The sequence below is a fragment of the Ptychodera flava genome, chromosome 12, assembly GCF_041260155.1.
Source record: "Ptychodera flava strain L36383 chromosome 12, AS_Pfla_20210202, whole genome shotgun sequence".
NCBI classification, from domain to species: Eukaryota; Metazoa; Hemichordata; class Enteropneusta; family Ptychoderidae; genus Ptychodera; species Ptychodera flava.
The window spans coordinates 659,688-683,317 of NC_091939.1; the positions used below are offsets into that span (position 1 = coordinate 659,688).

General features: G+C 38.1%; 1 protein-coding gene across 2 annotated transcripts; it reads right to left on the reverse strand.

The window, feature by feature from the left end:
* LOC139144642 (somatomedin-B and thrombospondin type-1 domain-containing protein-like) lies at positions 1 to 20,977 on the reverse strand. 2 transcript variants are annotated; one of them, XM_070715350.1, is made up of 7 exons: positions 20,303 to 20,977; positions 19,184 to 19,205; positions 18,163 to 18,333; positions 10,458 to 10,646; positions 9,470 to 9,560; positions 8,654 to 8,739; positions 4,213 to 4,844 (listed from the first exon to the last, which is right to left on the reverse strand). In XM_070715350.1, the coding sequence occupies exons 3-7, from the start codon at positions 18,296 to 18,298 to the stop codon at positions 4,651 to 4,653; spliced, it is 696 nt and encodes a 231-aa protein (XP_070571451.1). In that variant the 5' UTR covers positions 18,299 to 18,333; positions 19,184 to 19,205; positions 20,303 to 20,977; the 3' UTR covers positions 4,213 to 4,650. The 2 variants fall into 2 exon arrangements, with proteins under 2 accessions (XP_070571450.1, XP_070571451.1); XM_070715349.1 differs by lacking the exons at positions 19,184 to 19,205; positions 20,303 to 20,977 and adding an exon at positions 1 to 1,198 and having other exon boundaries at positions 2,638 to 4,844; positions 18,163 to 18,705.
* Between the last annotated feature and the right edge of the window lie 2,653 nt (positions 20,978 to 23,630).

The following is a 23,630-nucleotide window of genomic DNA, read 5'->3' on the forward strand; positions in this document are numbered from 1 at the left end:
TTGTTTCAAATAAGTTTATTTAGAGTGTAGTAAAACAACAAGAGTACGGTCGATTATTTACACAGGGGAAAATTACATTACTCATTAGGCTTAATACTCAAGTATTACGGGCAAGTATGAGAAAACTTCAAAGAACCAGTAAAGATTGTCAAAAGAAGAGGCGGTATGCTGATGAACAAGTCTAGTTTGATTATTTCTGATCAAACCAAGGAAGTAACTATTCCCCTGAATTGAAGACAACATTCTTGTCCATAATAGTGCACTTGCAAAATTACTTTATTCGAATAGAGATTCCAAGATAAACTATAGTGAATAGTTTCTGAACAACGTTCCCGTTGGTCGGACTAGTGTAAGAAAATGATCTCTTGCGATAGATATTTGTTACTACATATTTGTTCTGCGTAAACATCAAACACGTTTTCCTGAATTAAAGGTATCCAAACACATGAAACAGACAAATTACAAATTGTCAGATTTACTGGTTTATTGCAATTCATCACCTTGACCTGTGAGATGTGTGTGTCACTTGCTTATTTTAGAAGTTTTCGTCTTGCAATACTACATATCAAATCAAAATTGAGTTTTTACGTTTGTTATATATCAACGGAAATTCACTTCCTGAAAATGCAAAGACGATATTCTCTTATTTTCTTGTCGGTTAAATTACGAGGTTTTAGTTTTATTTTTCAATACATCATCGACTTTGCTGCGCTCTAATGAAAATTCTTTGACAAACCTATCATGGAAAAGTATTTTAAAGTTGCATTTAATGAGCGTCTATCGACAGGAATTACTCCATTATGATCACGTGACAAAACGTGTCAGACGACGATTTGGATGGTTTATTGTGATATCAGTAATGAAAATATTGGTAGGCAAATTCCAAAAGAATGGATACACTAATGATATCGTTCAAAAACGTAAAAATATCAGAGCCTTAGCGCCACCAAATACAAATTTGTCGACAAATACACTTTCAATCGGCTTCCCCAGAAGACTGATTAGGCGAGGAAAAAAAAATTATCTGTTCAACGGGCCCGACCGACCCATATTTGGACCACTCCACATTTTTCTTTTTTTTTTCCAAAATCTTTACGAATCTGAAGAAACGCGGAGATGTTATTCAGTGAACATCTGTCTGTAAGATGAACGACCTTCACATTTTCGATGACATTGACTGGGGTGAGATTGATACAGGCTATGATTTGAAGAGTAAAGGTGGAAGCGCATCACAAACATTTGGTCAAGGTGTATGGCAGGGTTAATACGCCGTGGAAAATAAACTATTACGCCACGTGTTCCGTATAGCGTAGACACTCTGTACTGTATTGTTTCACCGGCATTTATTTCACGTCCGAGTGGTTGTACAGTCTATATTTTCTAGTGTTCCTATTTTAAGTGTTACTTGAAAATTCTTTATTGTTCTTTGAGTCGTCACTCGCTCCGATTTTCGTCATGGCTTTCTCCTATCGAATGTGTGATTGTAAGCAGCAGTTCTCACTGCAGGACGGACATGATTTGTGTTTCCGTTGTCGAGAATGCACAAGGAGTCAACCTTGTGACATTTGTTTGACTTGGACACAGGACGAATGGTCTAATTTCGGTCCCTCGCTCGACGACGTCACCCCTTACATCCCCGGGGCTGACCCGTAAGTTTCTGAGTCGTGAGGTTTGGTTGGAATGCACCGTGCTCATATGGCTGGTGACACCAACACAGAAATTAGCTCCGTTAGATTCAGGTGCCGCCAATGAAGCAAAAAGGTGTTCGTGCTAAGTTTTTCAGCGGGCAGGCAGATTTCAAAACTAGTCAGCGGGCGGGGAGAAAATATCGATATTTACTGTGGGCGGGGAAGAAATTTCATTACTTTCAACGGGCAGGGAGAAAATTTTTGACAGTGGGCACCGGAAAATACGTAGAGGGAGGGGAAAGCGGCGTGCTTAATAGAACCTAACTTAGAAGGGAGCAATGTTCCAAGGTATACTGCTAACTGCTTGCATGGTTTTGTGTTGATCTGGGTTGCATAGTGGGCATCTAGTGGGCAATGGGGAATTTCAGTAGTAGGGAGAGGGCAGCGGGGAGCTTGAATTGATGTGGGGAGTGGGGAGCGGGCAGACTGTAGATACCGGAGGGCAGTGGGCATCAAAATTCAGTGGGAAGGCACATTTTCACTGTATACCAGTGGAGGGCAGTTACGAACAGCATTGACTTTCCCCTCAAAGTTTTAGGTCAGGGTCAAAAATAAGAAAAATCGGTATATCAGCCTTCAAAACAGGTTTTGTGATAATTTTGAGAAATTCATGAAATTTACCAGTTGGCGGCACCTGTAGATTGACCTGTAGAAGTGAAGGCAAAGAAGCTGTTCTGAGACAACCAATCCCATGTCAACAAAAAATTGAAAAATCATGAACGTACTAAACAACATATCCAGTATATGTTATGTGACTAAGAAAAAGCATGAAACACACAAAAAGTGTTTATATTATATGTTCTGTTTAAGAAAAACCAAAAAAAAAATCAAAAAAAAAAAAAAATCCGACCTACCTACCCAACTTTGAAGTCATCCCGCCCGTTGAACAGCTTTTTTTTTTTTTTTGGCCTTAGTTGTAAAAATGTAGTGTCTCATCATTTATTACTACCGGTAAGTAAAAGCACTACGAGAGAATGAACGCTGTTGAATGGAGTCACAATGCATTGGGTCAGAGTGTCTCTATGTTATTAATCTGTCGTGTCGCTCCTTGGGTGTTTTCCACATTACAAAGACATTCATCATCGCTGCCCCTGAGATGTTGCAGATTGTAACACGACCTAACCTAATCTACAATCCTATCATATCCTGGCGTATTTTCAGATATTTTCAATATTTGGTACAGGTAGCAATGATGTTTGGCACGCCTTCAACAACATCTTAGAACGACTTATGACTAAAAATTTACCGCCTTCCAAGGAACAGTTCATAGAAAATTCTGTGCGTCAAATTACAATTAAAATATTGCAATTAATTAATAGAGTAGGGAGCTAGGTATTTATGCTAGCGTTGCTTCTCGTGTTCATCGATGCCAATTTGGCGTTTGAAAAAAACAGCTATTCCCATGATGCGTTGCGAAGTTCTCTTTTTCAACACCATTGGATCTACTTTACGATAAGTACATAGACTGAAAAAAATATCAGTTAAATTTTGTTTATGCAACTGGTGGAAAGATACATTTAACGATTAATTTAATTTCAGTTCAAATGTAAAATACTTTGCCAAACACATATCAAGGTCACAGCATGGAATATCTTCATCCCCTTTTACCATCCAGTTACACCATAACGGTTCAAATCGTGTTAATATTATTTTACAAAACTATACAATAATCCAAAAATTGCAAAAAAATCCTATGATGTATAAGTTGAGCATCCCTGGAAACGCGGGATTGATAACCTTTTGTAACTTACACAGACAAAACCTTTCAAATAAATTTAGCTGTAAAATATAATACAAATAAAATTTTTAAAAATTGCACTGACTTTCAAAACAAATATCTCCGTATATTTGGAAGCAGTGGCAAAGTCTGCATATCTTTCATGTGGTGTACTTGAAATATCATTTTATTTTTGAGTCAATGTAGGTTGAATTAATGGTTCTGATAATGGTGTGCTTTATAAGTTGTTTGTCCAGTGAGTGTCTCTCAAAGGAATTGATCCATAACCTATCGATTAATGTTAGTATCAGATTAGTGACGTAATGATCTCATTTCATAAGCTTTATATAATGAAGTCGTCGCTCGTCACTTTATAATATGGAGTCGTCGCTCGTCACTTCACAATATGGAGATGTCGCTCATTACTTTATAATATGGAGTCGTCGCTCGTCACTTCATAATATGGAGTCGTCGCTCGTCATTTTGTAATATGGAGTCGTCGCTCGTCACTTCATAATATGGAGTCGTCGCTCGTCACTTCATAATATGGAGTCTTCGCTCGTCATTTTGTAATATGGAGCCTTCGCTCGTCATTTCGTAATATGGAGTAATTGCAAGCATGTTGCTATCATGTTAGTTACTCCAAGAGTTTGAGGAGTCTTTGCTCGTCAAGCAAGTATCGTGTAACCTTCCTACCCGGACCACGGAGTCTGCTCTTAGTTCGTTTTTGTTTGTTTGTTTGTTTAATGTTTGTTTGTTTTAATTGAAAATGTATGGCTGTCCATGAGAAAGTCAATCAAATTACTGCTTACACTCCTGTGACAGAACAACTTCAAAGCAACCAACTAAAATATTTATTGACATAATCGACGTCAATAGTACCACGCTACATATCAAGATTGGCGATCAGAAGGATGGAAATGCCAAAATAACGAACATATGCTGTTTGAATTCTACATTTGAAAGTTCCAAGTTTCTTGAAGTGGAGTTCAGTGTAACATTCTAACACTATAAAAACAACGTTATAGAATACCTGAAGAATAATGCGTGACGCTGCGTAAATCTTACAGCTTTTTATAAATATAAAAGAAAAGTTTACAAAAGTCAAAGGAGATACCAAAGTGTACATGTATTGACGACCAGCTGAGTGATCAGCTGAATTCTATTTAACGATTATGAAGCATTTCTACAAGACGCTTTTACGACAGGAGTACGGTTGTCATGGTGATAACAACGAATGCAGTATCAGACGAAAATAAAGTCATGACCCGTTTCACATTTACAATTTTTAGTGACCGATACTTGTTTCCAACTACCACGGCACCCTCTCGATCCAACTGCCGTCCACATTGACTTCTTCCCTTTCTTTCCTTCTCCTAAACAATGGCCCATCCCATCCATCATGGCCGTGTTTTGGCATTCAACACATATACGCAGTCCTAGAGAGAGAGAGAGAGAGAGAGAGAGAGAGAGAGAGAGAGAGAGAGAGAGAGACAGACAGACAGACAGACAGACAGACAGACAGACAGAGAATGATAAATTGCCTCGCTGGTATTTATCTTAATCGCACAAGTTATGTGTTCTCTTCAATCTTTTGATTAAGCAATCGGCAAAAATTGTTTTTTACCGATATCAAAGTCATGTCTACAAGTTCCCGATATCAAAGCCATGTCTATAAGTTATCGATATCAAAGCTATGTCTATAAGTTATCTAACAAAATAGAAACATTGGCTTGAAAATCAGAACAAGCGATTCTAACCTTATGCTTGTTTACGACGAAATGTTAAACATATTAAAATAATCAATTAGATTGCAGATGATGGAGAACCATCACAATTCACAATGTCAAAATTTCAGATACACATAACGATGGTACGGTGGCCCCTACACGCCACGGAACTCTATTACTTTTGAATATAAACTTTTTTTTCTTGACAATATCTTTAATATTTGTAAGAGATTTTATTTCTCCACCGCAACTTTTAATTTTGTACGGGCAACTTTATATTAACATTATCTTAACTTTAACTTCTCGAAAGTAGTTTTAGTTTTAACAATAAAGAAAATATGTTTCTCAAAAGTATTTTTTATTTTGTAAAACAAAAGTAAAAAATTTTCAAGATAACAAAGTCCCCTACACGTCATGGAAATTTATTACTTTTGAACATAAAATCATATTTCTTGACAATATATTTAATATTTGTAAGAAATTTTATTTCTCCACAGCAAACGTTTATTTCTGAACGGGAAACTTATTTTTGGGTTAACTGTTTTTGGGTAAACTGTTTTTAAAAACTTTCAACAAAAAACCTTTAACTTTTAAATTTAACTTTAACTTTAACTTTGAACAAAATATTTATTTCTCAAAAGCGTTTTTATTCGAAAAGAAGTAAAAATTGTTCACAGCAAGAGTTGAAGATTTTTGCTAAGCGCGAACTGAGTTACTTAAATGACATAACCTTATGTTTTCAGAGCAGAAAACTTAAATTCTTAAAGAAAAGTTTTATTTTTCCAAAAGTAAAATTAATTTCTTTATGGAAAAAAGATTTTCTCAGAGCAGCAAATTGAAATGCAGAGAATAAAACTTTTTTCTCAATGGCGAGAAATTATTTTCTGAAGACAACAAAACTAATTCTTTCAAGATATATTTTCTACATATGAGTGTGGTTTAAGAATTTGGTAAAACTGAACTGAGGAAGAACGAAAAAGGAAGGATGAAGTCAAACCTACTTTTCTTCTGAGCGAAATTTATTTCTGAGAGGAGAAATATTTCATGTGAGGGCGCAATTACCTATAATGCATAGCAAACTCTTTCTAGCGAGAGTAAACATATTTTGGGGAAGAGTAAAACATTTTTTCGACGAGCAAAACTTTATTTTAACGGCGGCGGAAGTTAAAGTATCCCACCATGCAACACCCAAGTTTGATGACCAAGAGTCTCCAAGACAACCACGACTGACTTCATCGGCGATACAGGCACGCTAGCCCGGCCCTAGCTGCAGTACAGTACCTCGAGGTTTTACCTGGGTATTTGGGTCGGACGGTTTGCCAAACTGTACTGCAGCTAGCTAGCCCGCGCCAGGCCCTACCCTGCCTGCGTACGATGCTGTGTGTTGGGGCCGTATAACGCCGGGAACACACAGCATCGTACGCAGGGCTATGGGCACGGGCACGCAAACGAGTCAGTTCAACAGTTGCCACTTGTCTGAGTCCTAGTCCCCGAAGAACGGTTTTGTGTTTGAGTGATTTGTCCTGACCGCAGACTAGCCCTGCGTACGATGCTATGTGTTCCACTACAGCTAATCGCCCCGCTCCGGGGCGATTAGCTGTAGCGGAACACACAGCATCGTACGCAGGGTTAACCGCAGACCACAGGCGTGATGTTTTCTGGGTAGTTTCTATGAGTGTAGTTTATGCTACGTTCCGACGTTCTCTTCCGTAGCCTAATCACCCTGCCATGCATAGCCCTGCGTACAGGTCTGTGTGTTCCCGGCGTATAACGCCGGGAACACAAAGACCTATGCCATGCAGAGCTAATGAAGAACCCCAATGCGGTCCCGTCGCACACCCTCTGCGACAGGACGAATCAATCAAACATAAAACACGTTCTTCGGGGACTCAGACAAGTGGCAACTGACCCGTTTGCGTGCCCGTAGCCCTGTGTACGATGTTGTGAGTTCCCGGCGTTATACGACCCAAACACACAGCATCGTACGCAGGCAGGGTAGGGCCGGGCTGGCGTGCCCGTATCGCCGATGAAGTCAGTTATGGTTGTCTCGGAGAGCAGATCGTCCATGTAGCCGACACGAACACGAACTGTCTGATACCAGCTACCAACTCGGAGACTCTGGGTCATCAAACTTAGGTGTTGCATGGTGGGATACTTTAACTTCCGCCGCCGTTAAAATAAGTTTTGCTCGTCGAAAAATGTTTTACTCTTCAAAAAATATGTTTACTCTCGCTAGAAAGAGTTGCTATGCATTATAGGTAATTGCGCCCTTACATGAAATATTTCTCCTCTCAGAAATAATTTCGCTCTGAAGAAAAGTAAGTTTGACTTTTTCATCCCTTTTTCGTTCTTTCTCAGTTCAGTTTTACCAAATTCTTAAACCACACTCATATGTAGAAAATATATCTTGAATGAATAAGTTTTGTTGTCTTCAGAAAATAATTTCTCTCCACTGAGAAAAAAGTTTTATTCACTATATTTCAATTTGCTGCTCTGAGAAAATCTTTTTTCCATAAAGAAATTAGTTTTACTCTTGGAAAAATAAAACTTTTCGTTAAGAATTTAAGTTTTCTGCTCTAGAAACATAAGGTTATGTCATTTAAGTAACTCAGTTCGCGCTCAGAAAAAATCTTCAACTCTTGCTGTGAACAATTTTTACTTCTTTTCGAAATAAAAAACGTTTTTGAGAAATGAATATTTTGTTCAAAGTTAAAGTTAAATTTAAAGTTAAAGTGTTTTTGTTGAAAGTTTTTAAAAACAGTTTACCCTAAAATAAAGTTTCCTCGTTCAGAAATAAAAGTTTGCTGTGGAGAAAAAAAATTTCTTACAAATATTAAATATATTGCCAAGAAATATGAGTTTATGTTCAAAAGTAATAAATTTCCATGACGTGTAGGGGAGTCTGTTATCTTGAAAAAATTTTACGTTTGTTTTACAAAATAAAAAATACTTTTGAGAAACATATTTTCTTTATTGTTAAAACTAAAACTACTTTCGAGAAGTTAAAGTTAAGATAATGTTAAGATAAAGTTGCCCGTACAAAATTAAAAGTTTGCGGTGGAGAAATAAAATCTCTTACAAATATTAAAGATATTGTCAAGAAAAATAAGAGTTTATATTCAAAAGTAATAGAGTTCCGTGGCGTGTAGGGGCCACCTAACGATGGAGATCATCAGTATCTTCCTTGGTTTTGACAGGTAACATCCTTGTACTTGACACATGGTGACCATTATTGTTACGATATATACTAAGTGTGCAAAAAAAAGAATTCAGTCGGGGGCAATGTATCTAATTGTAAAATAAGGACAGCCATTATAATTAATACAGTACACATTTAACTGGAAATGTTTGGGATGATTGCATGGCGATAGTTAATCGGTTGTAACTTTTCTTACACGTAAAAAATCATAATCAAACAAATATTTTTACTTGGTGAAATGATCCAACAACAGTTAAATTTACGTTTCATTTCACGGTGCGTTATCGCTCTGAAAATGAAAAGAGGTCACGTGACTCACCTCGTTTAAGATCTTCAGTCCACTCTAGTCTCCGTGCGTTCACGCAATGTCTGTGTACGTGTGTGAGGCGAACCGTCACACAATGGCTGTATTCAAAGTAAGGTAATCAAATGGTTAACCTCAACGATATCATTGTGTAAAATTGTACAAGGCTACGCATGATTGGTTTGGTATTTTATTTTGTTCATAAAGTTGTGAGTGATTCGATATCTTTGAAATGTCATTTTCCGTCATTTTTAAGATAGAATACGCCTCGGGACAGATATTCGGACTCTCAAACTTTCACCATTCTTTTCCGATCTACCACTTGTGGGGATTCATTTCAAAGCTCTTGGTGTAAGAAAATTTTTAACCGCCTTAGTATTTCGAAAAATATTTCGAAAATCGAAAATTTTATCTTTCTCCATAGAATTAACACGGATGTGGCGGCCATTTGAATTTTAGATATCGGTAAATCTCGGGTAATTTGTTTCTCTAGTACCAAAATTTGCACGGTGACCCCCAATTTGGATTCGAGGATAGCTAAAAGACTCCTTGAGGAAAGTTTAAGCAAATGTTTAAGTCTTTCATTTTCGAGGCACATACTACCATAAGATAAAACTTGTAGATGAGAATTATGTATTGTTTTTGGGTGCAGGTCTGATAGCCACATAAATTCGTACAATACACAGCGCCTTACACATATTTACGTTTGAACTGATGGTTTTGAGGCATCGCAATTGGTTATTGGACATCGCTGGTTTTTGGATAATCAATTTAATATTGGAAGATACCGGGTTAAACATCATTTGACAAGATCGTTGATGGAGTACTTACCTTGGGTGAATTGTTTTTGGTCGGAAAGGTCCGATACGATTGTCGATTTCACGTGCCTTGCCGAATTTGGACGGAAGGATCATAGCGATGCCTGTGAAAATACGAAGTTTTACAGCCTTTTACAGTCTTAAAGTCAATAAAATTGATCTCTTCTTTTATCAAATACTACAACAGACGACGAAAAGCAAGAATAACGTAAAATCGTCAGCGCTGTTTATTTAATTGACAATTATGAGCAATGGGTGTCCACAAAGATAATCTGAATGACATTCTGTAATACAATGTACAATGAATATACAAACATGAAACACACGTTTAACGGCTTGTCTTTTCTTCTCTCCACAGTGTGTTGAAATATAGATTACAGGCCCGCAAAGCTTAACGCTTGGAGTGCAATATGCAATGATTTTTGACAAGTAAAGTGCGGACCAATATTCAGTTGTCAACGACCACACAAACAAGCTTTGGTAAAAATGGGACATTCCAATGTCATTTCTTTCATAAACAGAACAAGAATCACAAGTTAAAATGATCTTTCACTTTTTCTTCTGCAATTCTTTTTCAGTTCATTAGTTTTGCCATTTATTTTTATCAACAGATAACAAAATATGGAATCTGAGTTTCCGTCCATACAATGTTTAATAAAGTGCGTCTGAATGACTTTTGGAAACTTTGAATGGTGGTGAACTTAATAGATTTAATACTCCATGTTGCTTCTGTGCTATCATCTGTAAGCTATTAAAGAGGTGCCGTGTTTAAGTTTAACATATAACAGAAAGATTTTTCATTATGTGTTGAACACATTACAATTTACCAATGTCAGACTTTCATAGCGCCACTGTGCGATGGTTCTGGGAAATGCATGAAAGTGAAGTCAGACCTAACCTCTCTAAAATGATGTAAGGTGAAATGTTTCGTACTAAGAAAGGCATCGTTCAAGTATCAAGACGGACGGATGAAAAGGTTATAGAGAAATCCAAATAAATACCTTCAGTCATGAGTTGGTTAGGTTGGCAGTAACTACCATAGCAACCTCTCTGTTGCGATAGAGGTGGACACTTGGCGCCACCGTTCTCAGCTTGCTTTGTAACGTATCGTCTTCGTTCACTATATCCAACACCACAGTAGACGCTGCAACCACTCCAGTGCGACCATTCGCTGACCTCACAATCCGACGCTGTGAATTTCAAACAGAGAAACACATCGATGGGATTCATTTATGACAAATACGGAAAATGTGTGTGACAGTGGCGTGATTAAGAAGTTGCAGAAGCGATGACAATAAAGTCATCTTCACGGTTCGCAACACAAGCCGTAGAATTCACAGTACCATCTCCAATTACCATATGAAACTTTTGTTGAATAAAAAATATGCAATCTTAAGATACAAAATCACTTGATGGACGTAATACGTCAGGACTACCGACAAAAGAGACTGAGAGAGAATTCTCACTTCAACTCACTGGACTTGGTTTTATGTACTTTCCGACTTTATCGGGGCTGATTTTGATAAAATCGTGTTATCATAAAGCCGTTACGTCAACTGAGGTTGATGGTGAACCTTAAATTTGAATAAATATGGGCATGATTTTCGATTAATGGTAAGTTTTACCTTAGTTCGCGCCTCCAAAATGAAAGACATAAACTTTGGTCAAACTTTTCTCAGGAAAACTTTCAACCATTCTCTCAGAATATCGAATTTGGATACTTGAGAAGCAAATTACCAAATATTTATCGATATTTGAAATTCAAAATGGCCGCCAATCCTTCGTTATCTCTATTGGGAAAATGAAATTCCAAAATTTTTACAAAACTAAGTCGGTAAAAACTTTATTCACTCCATAAGCTTCAAATGAGCCCCGTGAGTGGTAGGCCAAATGAATATTGTAATAAAGTTTTTGATTCTGAATATCTGTCCCGAGACGCATTGTCCCTTGAGAATCTTGGGATAAAAGTGGATATTCTATCTCGACAAACATAAATTAAGATTATCAGAACTTTGACTAGGCGACAGAGTGCACAATGCGTACAGATTTTCAGACTTAGAAAATCGTAGATTCTATGCTGGTCAGCAACTTGTCTGAGGAATTTGTGAACTTTGCAGTTTAATTTCACGTTATAATTTTTCTGACAATGGAGATTTTTATATTTGTTCCCTATGAGTTAAAGGTATACAGTCACCTGTTCCAATTTTGCCACAGTTACCATGGAAAGAGAAAAATCTAACCAATCACAGATTTTAAGCGGGTGGCAGCTTTTAAAAACAGCGCCCTCACATTGGCATTTTGAACACCAAGGAATACCCCTTTGACCATATATGGACATATTTAGATTACAGGTGACTGTATACCTTTAAAGCTGAGAATAGTTGCCATATCGATTTTCAGGCAGGCACTGATGAAAAATAAGTTGATTTGATTTTCTTTTCCAACTTTAGGCAATGATACCTGATTTTTCAATTACGAAGGGAATCAAGCTAAGCTTCTCTGAGCAAAGTATATGTGTAGGTCTTTGTTTTTTTACAACGCTATATCATTTTACTGTTACCTTATCACATATTAAGTTGCCATGCAAGTGATATTATTGCACCCATTCGTTTTGATACCTTGAATAATGATGTGATGTTTTAAGTTTAACACGATTGGAACTAATTTGGGATAATTGGATCTTCAAATTTTTCAAATTTCTCAAAAGTGTCAGGTGCCCTATATCTGAATGTTGCAATATTACAAATTACTCATAAAAACAAGTGTATCACTTAAAAGGAAAAGCAGATGAGCTTACATTTGCAGGTTAAACCGACATTACTTCACCATCCAATTATCCCAAATTAGTTCCAATCGCGTTTTTTTTTCAAACTGCTAATTTTTACATAATATCGTGTTTCAAGTCTGAGCACGGTTCATTCATGGATTATTTGTAACTGTTTTGACTTTGGATTTGCGACAATATCGAATTGTTTCATTAACGATTAGGGTGGGACTGGTTAGTGTGACCAAGGAGAGGCGTTGAATCGATAATTGTCAACAATACATCACTTTTTGATGGAGATACTATCAGGCCATTGACAAGGACAAACACAGAGTTCTTTAATGGTGATGCCATCGGGGTCACCGACAATAGCAAACATATTTACGTAGACAAAATAAACACTAGAGTTCAATGACGGTGGTTAATTCTAAAAGTGGTTTGTGTCGCTCTTGAATTTCTCCCCATCCCTCTGTCATCACCGAATAAGCTTATAAATTTATGATACTGTATGTTTTGTTATAATTGTTTTGATTTTATATTAAATTTGTACCAGCTAGAAAAGTTTTCATCTGTCCATTTTACTTCCTGACTTCTCTTCTGTGTTTGATGACGTCACTCGTACAAGAAAACAACTTGCCGAATACAACTCACAGCGAAATGAACTCAACTTCATGTCATGCAAGTGTTTTGTTGTATCGTGGAACATCTGAGTTTTCTTGAAGTTTATCATCCACTGACAAAGAAGTGGTATATGTCTTAGAAGAAACCGCTCGGACTTCAACCGAAACGTTTGTCTGTTTAATCACTATTTACGCTATGTGTATGTACTGGCATATTTTGTTACCTATGAAATGTCAAATTTTAACTTTTCAAAACAAATTTTAAGTTAGTATGTACAATTGTAATTGTCCACACTCTTCAACTCTTCACCTTCTACCAGTATCATAGCACCGGAGTATCCGAGTCATAGACACTAAAACAAGGCTAGGCTCGGAAGCAGTGACTGGTTGTGGCCGATGTGGGTCAACGCAATCACCCTACGATCTACATAACATTCTTCCATTAACGCGACAGTCTGCTGAAGTTTAGGCCTATTCTTTCAATTAAATGCTTTGACATTTATATGCTCACAGACTTGGAGCAAGTTCTATGAATTTACGGTATGATTCTCCTTCCAAAGGATCACAAAGGATCATCTTTGTTTATGGTGATATGGGCCTTCCAAAAGTGTTGTAATCGCCTGTTTTAATTCTTTGATATTGAAATTTGAAATTGTCAATTTGCTGAGAGAGAAGTCTTACATGGCTTGAAGTATGGGTACGTTCCAATTCAGATGTACCAAATTTGATTTTAATACATTAATCATTAAAATTACTTGCAAAATATCACATGGCAACAGCGGTAAATTTAGCAACACATGTGTTTATGTTAATGGTAATGTTGTCGCTTCATCGACGACAAAGTCTCATTTCTCACTGATTAATAAGCAGTTTAATGACCCATTGCTCGATCCCGTCACGGCCCTTACACAAAGTACCATCATTCAACAGTAGGCCCGGCATGTGCTCGTCAACTGGGACGGAATAAAGGTTGTCGTAAAACTGCCTACAATTTACGGCAATGTATAACAATAGAAATCTAAACTGACAATGATGTATTTTAAGAGTATGCTAATAAAATGGAAAATATTACAAAAATGTCATTATTCTAGATTGAGTGCATCGAGATCAGACATTAATTATAATTGCCTTATTGAACTTCCTACCAATTTTGTTTAGGACTGTAAATATATTTTCAAGAAGTAATTAATGACGCCATACGTTTACCGATGTTGTTGTATTATGGTACGGTTAAATCCCTGTCATAATATCTGTGCATAGTTTTATCTGATCCGAAGTCGTTGTGAGAACTCTTAACGTTTTGATCATTACTATGCAAAATGGCAGTAATTATGCGAGCTTCGCAAAACCAAGTAAGTTCTTGCTGCGTTAAAGCTTAAACTGCAGTGGCAATCTATTTGAATCCTAGCAGCCACTCTCCAGATATGGAGCACGAAGGTAGCGGACAGATATACACATAACTGTGAATATATCATGTGTGAAAAAATTAGTTGTAATGACAGACTGACTAAGTTCATGATTGTTTAGGGTTTGATGCGGGAAACAGCTAAATTCGCCATGACGATTGCACTTGGCCTCGGTCTGAGGAGCTAGAGAGTAATACAAAGAGAAAGAAATTTATCAACATGGCGCTAAAGAATGTGAAACTGTGTCTGTATTCTCTCCTCTAAACCTTGGGATACAGTAACAGTGGCACCCTTTCGTCTCTTCACATGGGTCTTAGACTGAATAACAAACAAGTAAACAAACATACAAACAAACAAACAAACAATCTCAGTACGCCGACAGGAGGGTATTCTGTTGGAAGGTTATTAGTCTTACGAGTATTCTGATGATGTCACATTGTTTGCATACCTAATTTTTGTATGCCTTTGTTTTTTACTTGTTTATTCTCTACTTAGCTTTGATTTTTGTATTTTTCCTGACATTTTTGTCTTGTTTATTAAACTGTCTGGGTTCCTCTGAAGAGATTTTAGGATTGCAGCCATAGTCGTGAGGAAGGAGGTGAGATGTACAAACAGAAACAGAGGTAGACACGGTTATGAACCTTATAAAACGGTCGAGAAACCTTATATTTCTTGACTCTTTCCTCTGAGCTATATTGTGAATCTTCTGGCAAAAGACAAGTGACTCGGAGTACTCATCTTGATGTTGTATTTCTGACAGAGAATTTGATTGTGTCTCATCGCAAGCAAAATTCCTGCTGCATTTTTTTCAATCATTCGATATATCTGTATGACAATGAAGAATAGGGTGGATAGAATGACCTTTCAGATACTTGTCGAATTTGTCTGTCCAAGCCGTGTACCACTCAACAACCCTGATAATATAACAAAGTGGTGTTTGATTTACGTGCCATTACACAATGCTCAGCGCAGCCAGCAAATGGGGTTTGGTATTTTGTTTGGTGGTCAGTTTGAGTTTGGTGCAATAACAAACGAGAACTCTCGCATTCCCTAATATCTTCATTGTGTCCATAGCGTACCAACACACACTACACACACGCGTAGGGCTATGGTAGCCGCTAATGATTAAGAACAAACAGTGTACTCCTCTAGGGATGCCAAGTGTTCAGCCAATTTCAATGGCACCTTTAATGAGCGAACGCCAGGACAGTTCAGTCACTGGTTGGCAGGGACACACTATGGTTATTTTCAGAAACGTACTGACATGGCCTACTTTATCATCAACCTATATTTATTCAGTTGTCTCCTCAGCTAGTCATCGTCTTCATGGCTGTTCTTCAACAAGATTGATCGTCTTGGTAACGCTTGAATGCCTGCTATCTGCTCTGCTATCTTACTCGCTGTCAACATTGATTATCGTCCACATTTAATTGTTTGTATTTAGTTTTGACATGTACTTTCCTGTGTATTGTTTTCATTTAAGCATTTTCATCTGAAAAATTACAAAATATCAAAATTCTCTCTCTCTCTCTCTCTCTCTCTCTCTCTCTCTCTCTCTCTCTCTCTCTCTCTCTCTCTCTCTCTCTCTCTCTCTCTCTTGGAGAGAGGGAATCGCTGATCAATCAGTCTTGGATAAGTCAGAACAGGAAAAAGTGTCTGTAAATTCCAGGAGACGAGTCTTAGAACGGACCTACACAGTATTCGTCAGTTTTCCGAAACGGCAATACCAGGTGGAGATTGTAAACGTCTCGTTAACGTCTCGCTGGCAGGTTTATTGGACAGACAGGCAGGTAAAGAAAACCCAAAGAGGTTTCAAATATTGTACGACGAAGACCGGTATGTTACGAGGCCGCAAGATGGATAGTCTTTTAATACCGCAGCTTCATCAATGGGAAAGCCACAAACCAACCGCCGCTCATTTTATGTAAGTTAATAAACTGTCTACAGTCCCCCGTGTCTCCTTTGCCTAAAATACCCACGTAAGTAGCCGATGAGGCAACCGCCGTGGAATATGCTTTTCCCCATAACCGAGAGCCGAAGGGCGACCTCATGTGACAGATCGATCGAAGTACACAAATCTCGCGGTGAAGTGTTGGTGTAAATTCCCCGGGTAAATTCCTCAGTCAGGGATTTGGCCGCAGAGTGCACTTCCAAATTCTCGGCGAAGACACACGATTGTTCCATCCATAGTTTACCGAAATTGCTTTTTAACGCAATTGAAGGCAAACACTTGGCCATTACAGTTGTCATTTGGAACAGGTGTATACTCAGGCCAAGAAGGGTTAGTTAGGGATACCATGATGGTTATATCGTGAATGTTGTGAGTATTCGTGTTACCCTCGACAAAGTGCAAATACGACCTAAGGACTAGCAAAATACCCCTTGCCCATTACTTTGCATCACTTTCACGGCTAAACTCCCAATCACGTGCTCGTTATCAACACCATGGGACTATCTTTTTTACTTTAGATAATTTCCAGTAAGACTATTTCTGTGTGAGCAATGTTACACATAGATTTAGTGTTGCATCCATCAAATCTGAAATAATATTAGTGCCGTGCTAAAATGGCATGCACTCACTTGCATATCGGTAATAGTGAATTCTCGCAAGTTGTTCCGTCCTGACATCTCTTTCTTTCTCGGATTTATTTTAGGAAAATCATAAATCAATATAACCTGTCTTTTGCAACCCACTAAACGTGATAGAGGAGTTAACTGGACTAGTTCGAGTTTTACGAATGGAATTCGTGTCGCATAGCTGGCTATGAGAGGCGTCAAGTGTATTTCAAACTGTCGTCAGGGATATCATGTAGGTCGGAGACATGTTCGACATCTGCCGGTTTTTGTCATGACATGTGACTTCAAGGTTGTAGTCTAAGGGTGTTATGTCACGTGCTGCTGATCACAGAAACAGCTCTCCCTGTCTGCCAGGGTGTGCCGGACGTACATAGAGGCCGTACTCTACTCTTTTTACAGTACCTTATTGCATTTAGAAAACACACAACCTGCAAATAAAGATCACGACCAATATACAAATCATCGACCTGATCAAGACTTATTTACAATAATGACGCCTCACAAGAAAAAGAGGGTGATTTATGTTGTTGGGAGAGTGTGTATAATACTCAGTAGGAAACACCTGTCCGATCCGTGGCGCCGAACCACAAATCTGGTTAACATGAGAATGCGCCTGATATACCAACACTTACTAGAATACAGTATAGAGTGGATTAGTTCATTCATTTGCCAGGGGGGTCAAGTTGTTTTAATTTCGCCACAATAAATACAGGGCCATTTGTTATTATCTAATGTAGCGGTGTAAGGGTTTTGATGGATTCTATGTTTTAAGAGTTCCTAATTAAATTTATACAAGTAAGCTCATTACTGGCTTAGAGTCGCTGTAACAAACAAAAAACCCCTGGGTACTGACAAATTACAGATGCAAACCCATGAAACAAAAGTTTTAACGAGGAGAAAGGGACACTAATTTGCACGTAAAACCCCCTACTTTGTTTCTCGAATTAATCAATATCGATCGATCAGGGAAAAGTTTTAGAAACAAAGAAGCCGATGGTAATGTGCAAGGAACTGAAAACAATGATATCATCTGAAGGCGTTATGTACATTTCCTTCCATCGATTTGATAATGGCAATGACTGATAAGAAAAGAGGCTGCACCATGAAATCTTGCAATATTTTAACCCAAAACAATACTAATCGACCATCGGCAAGTATGGAATTTGTTGTAAAGGACAATTACAGTGGCACTGCAACAGTTGGCAAACTTTGATAAAGCGCCAAAGTTTTAAGGCTACACATATCTGCATTTTGCCGGTGAAATTATCGTGTTTTAAGATTGCTCCAGTCTTGGAGATCTTGAAAAGCATAATTGAATGAAATCGACGATGCGTCTTACCTTTGCAAACAGTTGTGTAATCGACACAGCAATCCCGAGATCCGACACAAGATTCGTCACAGAAGCACGTTCCGTATCGACGATCTAGCCTGCGTCCGTAGCTCTCACAAGACATATCGCGTTTCTTACAACACATGGCTTTGCCATCTCCGAAGCAGCTACCGAGAACTCCTGAAATTCCAACACAGCAAATGAAAAGAAGTGCCAGCAATACAACGTGCGTTGTTGGTAAAACAATCATTTTTGTTCAAAAGTGACGTCGCGAAAAGTAATGAGTATCCGTAAAAGATAAAAATGTCAAACACACTGCAGACTGAATGCCTTTCTACATGAAGTCACCAGTTCGTTGTCCTGAGTACAACTGTTGAAAGTTGAGAATTTCCTCGATGGCGCTTTCAGTCCATGTAGCAGTAAATGCAGCGTGTAATAGGCTCTTTTAAACAGCGAAGCTTTTGCACGGCTGTCGAGAGCTTTATTTGGTCACTTATGCGGTTGTCAGAGTCCTAACGGCCAATAGCCGATCACCACAGTCCACTATCGTTCAATATGAGGCTGGTTGGGTCAAAGGTTACACATTTACCTATTACTGGATGTAACGCGTTGAATGGATAAGAAAGTGACTATAGAGTGAAAAGTTTAGCATGGGACAGGTCAACAAGCAGAAAGTGAACTAGCTCTTCATTCATTACTTGTAGTAGCAACACAAGGCGGCTTTACCGAAGCGTAGTTTTATTTGTAGGGCAATTATGTTATGCGCTTATTCTTGCTGAAAAACTTATCTCTGTGCCAAACAAAAATATTTTGCGAAAAAATGCAAAAAATTAAAGCAAACTCAAGTCTCTTGTAAACAAATACTTCGACCTACACGATGAAGACTTTGTAAGGTTCCATCAAAAAGTAACCTTAGAGAAGTGACATATCCAAAGCCATTACTGACATCGGGTGCAGGAAGTGAGCAAGCTGCAAGGACTTTGCACACAATCAAACTGTCAAATTTAACCAATCGGATTAAAGAACTTACATTTCATGACGGCTACTGTCAGCTTTGGACGGTAGTTTTGATGCATTTAGACATATAAGAAAAAAAAAACAAAAAGAAATTTAGAGACAATTAGAAAGAAACGTGAGAAGGTGCCATGTGTTTGATAGAGATGGGATGAACCCAGTGAATATTTACAAAACGGTTTAAAGAACGTTGACCTCGCCAACAAACAGATAGGAAATTTGGAATAAATGAGTTTGACTGATACTAACATTGTCTGAGATTAACAAAACTCAAGACAAAACTCAAATTGCTTTATCATTTCAAACTCCCTTGCTCTGTACCACCGACCTACTCTTATGTGTTTAGTCAGAACATCCCGCTCTGATCAGTAATATTCTTGTACGAGGATAAATTTACTGTGCTTCTGTACATTTATGATCACCACTTAGCACTGTGTTTGAAGCATGTAGTGAGTAATATTTCCTTACATAAAGCCCGAGGGCCTTTGCATTGTTTTTATGTTTACACTTCCCAAATCTAAATTACATAATAAAAGAAATGACAAAGGCATGCCAAAATTATTCTGACACGGGGCATTATTACACCTGAACACAGAGTTACAATCACGTATTCTTGAGACTTTCGTAAGTCAACAAAGCGACGCACGGACCCTCATTTAACGATGCATTGGCTGGTTTAACTTCATTAAACCGCGGAGCTTAGCTCCATGCAGTATACGTTATCTCTTCTTTCTTTCTCCTGAAACTCTTTATTTTGTACATCCTTGTTATTTTTACTGAATGTTGCTCTCGCTAAAGCTCACTGGAAGTCGTACGTCTTCTCATCAAGGGAAATTTAAAGTTGCACAAACCACTGCCTACATTTAAAAACGACGTTTTGACTATAGATTTAACATTAGAATTCTCTTTTCACAAAAATCTAGAAGTGAGTTTGTTCGTTTCGTGCTACGAGTTTAAAGTAATGATTGTTATTGCACTGGGTAATGTATCAGAGTGACATATGTCGCACTATAACAGTGTATCGGTCCTGACTGCAGGTACTTCCCTATGCATATCTCTATTTACTCTGAAAATAATACACTTGACGCATTTTTAAAACAGAGTTTGGACACAATACATGAGTTTATTTACATACCAGTTTCCTGGTTCCATCTTGCCCGACAAAACATTGAGTTCGCTAAAACATTCCAGCGTTCAATCTTTATCAGAGTAGCTAACTCTTTACTCTTCTCGGTTCAAAACTAGTGATGTAAGGATGCATTGTACACAGTTGAGTCAGGACGAGTATTTGTGAATTGAAGAGAGAGAGAGAGAGAGAGAGAGAGAGAGAGAGAGAGAGAGAGAGGCTAATATATCCTGTTGGACACATCGGAGCAAGTACTTGTGCTGCAAAAGTAGATGGGAAAATGACAGGGGAGTTAACCTCGGGTTCGCAGACATAAAACGTTGTAAGTTATTTAGCAAAGTTGTCGATCCTCAATGACTGATACAAATTTTGCTCGATTACATAAAGCGTGGGAGCTTTTCCATTCATCGACTCTCTGTTGTCTCTTACACTTGCAATGTAGGGTTTCCTCCGAGTACATACATAATACGTCAGTCGTTGGCAATGGAGATTTTCCAATGACGAAAGCGAGCAACTGCTACCAACCACATCACACGGACGATTGTACCGCTATCGGTATCCATGGGCAACACGCCAAAGATATCGCAAGACCTTCATCATTCAGACAACTTGAACCCTCATAGTCTGCCCTGGTTCTCCAAAGTTAGTTGAATTGCCAACGGTAATCGGTTTACTCATTTCGCTATACTCATCGCCACTTTGCTCACAGTTATCAGAATCGTCGACCAATCCATAATGCGCATGTGTATGTGCACCAACCCCAGGCTATTCTGGATGTCGTTTCCCCAATGTACACGGTAACGCTAGTCTGAATACTCGCCCCTTCCAATGCCCTGGATTTGTTCCAAAGCTAACTATAACAGATGGATTGTAAGTTTCGCAGCTTGGCATCGCATTGCTCTCACTGAAGCCGATTGCTTTAACGGCGACCTTGACGTTATGGCGTGAAATTTGTCACTGAAATTGTTAATTGACAGTTGTTCCATAAAAAGTATCCCTTTATGTTGAAAATGTTAGTCTGCTTGATTGAATTGTGCCAAGTTCTGTACAACACGGATGTCTTTGAGTTGTTTTTCGATTATTTACTTGTTGGACAGCGATTTGAAGATTCCGATTTCCCCGATGTTGACCAAAAAATATGATATTGATGGAATTCTACAAAGACAGATAAAACATTTTTACCTTAAAATAGTCCGTGCTTCCACTTTAAAACGGTCTTAAAAGGAAAAATATTTGGACCAAGCTATTTTATTCGATTGGTATTTCCTTGTCAGTGCCTACATACTGTTATCACTTGCGAAACTGTCGAAACATTATTACGTATGGCCGCTGCAATTACTGTGCTCCAACAAATTTAAACAACCTAGTTTAATATTTAACATTTTGACAATATATGCAGTTCCTGCGACCATACTAGGAGGTCATGATGCTGCAGTTTGAAAAAATGATTTCAATATCAAAATAAACTGTCAAAAACATCAACAATAAGCAAAGCGGATAGTACCTAAACAGGAAAATGTGAATACTAAAAAGTATGGATGATAAATCAACGAAAATTGCTACAGCAGCAACTTGGTTGATCATAAATCACCATGGTTACAATGATGACAAGTCTCTATTTAGAGGGCAGCTATTAAAATCACCCAAGACTACACAGCAACAATCGTTCTTTTCCCCAGTGCTGACTTTTCCCGTACATTTGGAGAGCCAATGTTGTTTTAGGGCGAGCCTGCACAGATAGTGACCAATGTACATCATTAAACAGATGACTAATACTCCCGTGATGAAAATATCAGCAAAGGTTTTTCTTACTTCAATTTCTATCGTCCACTCTTGATTACAGTCATAATAGAATGACGTCAATTCTCCCCCCCCCCCCCCCAACCATTGTCCCTGTAGTCGGGTCACTGACGACGATTCCATTGCTGTCAATGTTGTAAATAAGTTCGACATGAAGAATCGATTCAACTTAATTTTTGTGAAGGGGAATCAGTGGACTGTCAACTTATTGGCGTCTATCAACTACCGATCAACAACGTTTGTCGCATCGCACAGTCAAAACAACTACTGTGAACTTGGTCGTTTCACGGTCCTGTAATATACGGAAGGAGAATTGCCAGTTGTATGTTCGACTGTTCAGCAAGCTTGGCTAAGAATCAATGCAGGTTTTATGGACCGACCGTTGCTTCAATCAGTTGTGGATATTGCAGTTGCTATTTCAAAATTTTATGGTGAACTGCTTGAGATATGTTGGACCACTGGTTACTGCTTTGACCGAAAACTTTCCACGTTGTCATAGCAACATCCGGTATTCTCAGTAAGATTCCGAAAGGTCAGTCAGTGAAAGGCTTAGATGTCACACGCAATTATGAATTTTGTAAGGAGCCGCCATTTTGTTATAATTTTTATAGAAACTATGATTCAATGGACGATACAGACTGTCAACAAAATTCTAATGTTTGTTAAATAGTGCCATTAATTCAAGTTTAATATCGATTCTAAGATAACCACCTCTTTCTATAACATTTATGAGATATGTTAACCGATAACTACAACTATTTTTGTCCTGCCACATGGTTGAGTAAATAACGGTTAGGTTTTGTTGAATTTAAACCTCGCCGTCGTGGAGTGATTTCATCGCCTAGCCTTCTATTGTTTGCTTAACCTGCCGGCAACGGCTTAACAACCTTTTCAGATAAAAACCTTTACAACGGTCTTGGCAAAACTTTCTCGTAAAGATAAACTGGAATGGTTTTTTCTTGTTCTTGTTACGTATCAGAAGTATGCCCACAGTGTTTTGACTGTGCCTTTCACAGAAATGAGGACTATTTGTAAATTCGTATTCGCCATTCTGTTGAGAACATTTAGTTTGGAATGAGTTTAAGATGAAAACAACTGTGGATTCTAAAATTATTCAAAACTTGTAAAGCTGTTATTACATCCACCAAACACGATATAACCGATCAGATAGGGCCACACAATATCTATCAAAGTACAGATACGACATGTCTAATTTGTTTAAACGTAAATTTCAAGTTATGCGAAATTTTGTTATTGAAAGAAAAGACGTGATAGAAAGTGATCAGGCTAATGGCATATTGTCTTCATTACTTTAAACACCGTCCCTCCACCCACAGTGAATCGGAGAAACAGAACCTGCAGGCACCTGTTGCCTATTATCTAACCCCTTTGACACGGCACCCGCTCCATGGTTTATAAACCTCCAGCTTCTCAATGGACCAACTGAACGGGGAACGAATGGCAACTCTACTTCTCTTTGCTCTTTCTGTTGTAAAAACAGTTTCAAATTAAGATCCGCACTTTGTCAACAGCGACA

Excerpts from the sequence above, each read along its gene's own strand:
- LOC139144642 (XM_070715349.1), bottom strand. The coding sequence starts at position 18,403 with ATGATTGTTTTACCAACAACGCACGTTGTATTGCTGGCACTTCTTTTC. Across the intron at positions 10,647-18,162 it reads TTACACAACTGTTTGCAAAG|CGTCGGATTGTGAGGTCAGC; the intron begins GTAAGACGCATC and ends TGAAATTCACAG. Across the intron at positions 4,845-8,653 it reads GACTGAAGATCTTAAACGAG|GACTGCGTATATGTGTTGAA; the intron begins GTGAGTCACGTG and ends CTCTCTCTCTAG.